This window comes from Ranitomeya imitator, chromosome 1 (assembly GCF_032444005.1).
Source record: "Ranitomeya imitator isolate aRanImi1 chromosome 1, aRanImi1.pri, whole genome shotgun sequence".
NCBI classification, from domain to species: domain Eukaryota; kingdom Metazoa; phylum Chordata; class Amphibia; order Anura; family Dendrobatidae; genus Ranitomeya; species Ranitomeya imitator.
The window spans coordinates 21,974,516-21,975,551 of NC_091282.1; the positions used below are offsets into that span (position 1 = coordinate 21,974,516).

General features: G+C 53.1%; 1 protein-coding gene across 1 annotated transcript; it reads right to left on the reverse strand.

Moving 5' to 3' along the window:
* Positions 1-57: 57 nt before the first annotated feature.
* LOC138657243 (uncharacterized protein in mobD 3'region-like) lies at positions 58-631 on the reverse strand. The gene is made up of 2 exons (XM_069745276.1): positions 122-631; positions 58-78 (listed from the first exon to the last, which is right to left on the reverse strand). The coding sequence occupies exons 1-2, from the start codon at positions 629-631 to the stop codon at positions 58-60; spliced, it is 531 nt and encodes a 176-aa protein (XP_069601377.1).
* Between the last annotated feature and the right edge of the window lie 405 nt (positions 632-1,036).

Here is a 1,036-nt window from a genome sequence, read left to right on the forward strand (position 1 = left end):
TCTGTGGCCAAAATTTCTTCTGTGTGTCAACACCCAGATCTGCGGCCTCTGTTCCAGTCACATCCAGATCTGCGGTCTCTGTTCTGATCACATTCAGATCTGTGGCCTCTCCTCCAGTCACATCCAGATCTGCGGCCTCTGCTCCAGTCACATCCAGATCTGCGGTCTCTGTTCTGATCACATTCAGATCTGTGGCCTCTCCTCCAGTCACATCCAGATCTGTGGCCTTTGCTCCAGTCACATCCAGATCTGCGGTCTCTGTTCTAGTAACATTAAGATCCGCGGCCTCTCCTCCAGTCACATCCAGATCTGCAGCCTCTGCTCCAGTCACATCTAGATCTGCGGTCTCTGCTCTGTTCACATCCATATCTGTGGCCTCTGCTCCAGTCACATTCAGATCTGCGGCCTCTGCTCCAGTCACATCCAGATCTGCGGTCTCTGTTCTGATCACATTCAGATCTGTGGCCTCTCCTCCAGTCACATCCAGATCTGTGGCCTCTGCACCAGTCACATCCAGATCTGCGGTCTCTGTTCTGATAACATTCAGATCCGCGGCCTCTCCTCCAGTCACATCCAGATCTGCAGCCTCTGCTCCAGTCACATCTAGATCTGCGGTCTCTGCTCTGATCATATCCAGATCTGTGGCCTCAGCTCCAGTCACATCCAGATCTGCGGCCTCTGCTCCAGTCACATGCAGATCTGCATTCTCTGCTCCAGTCACACCCAGATCTGCGGTCTCTGCTCTGATCACATCCAGATCTCAAACCTCTACTCCTATTACATCTAGATCTTCAACCTCTGCTCTGCTCACATCTACATGTCTGGCCTCTGCTCCCATCATTTGCAGATCTGAGGTCTCTGCTCCTGTCACATCCAGATCTGCGGCCTCTGCTCCAGCCACATCCAGATCTGCGGCCTCTGCTCCAGACACATCTAGCACTGTGGCCTCTGCTCCAGACACATCCATATCTGCGACCTCCTCATCGGTCACATCCAGATCTCCGACCTCTGCTCTGCTCTGGTCATATGCAGATTT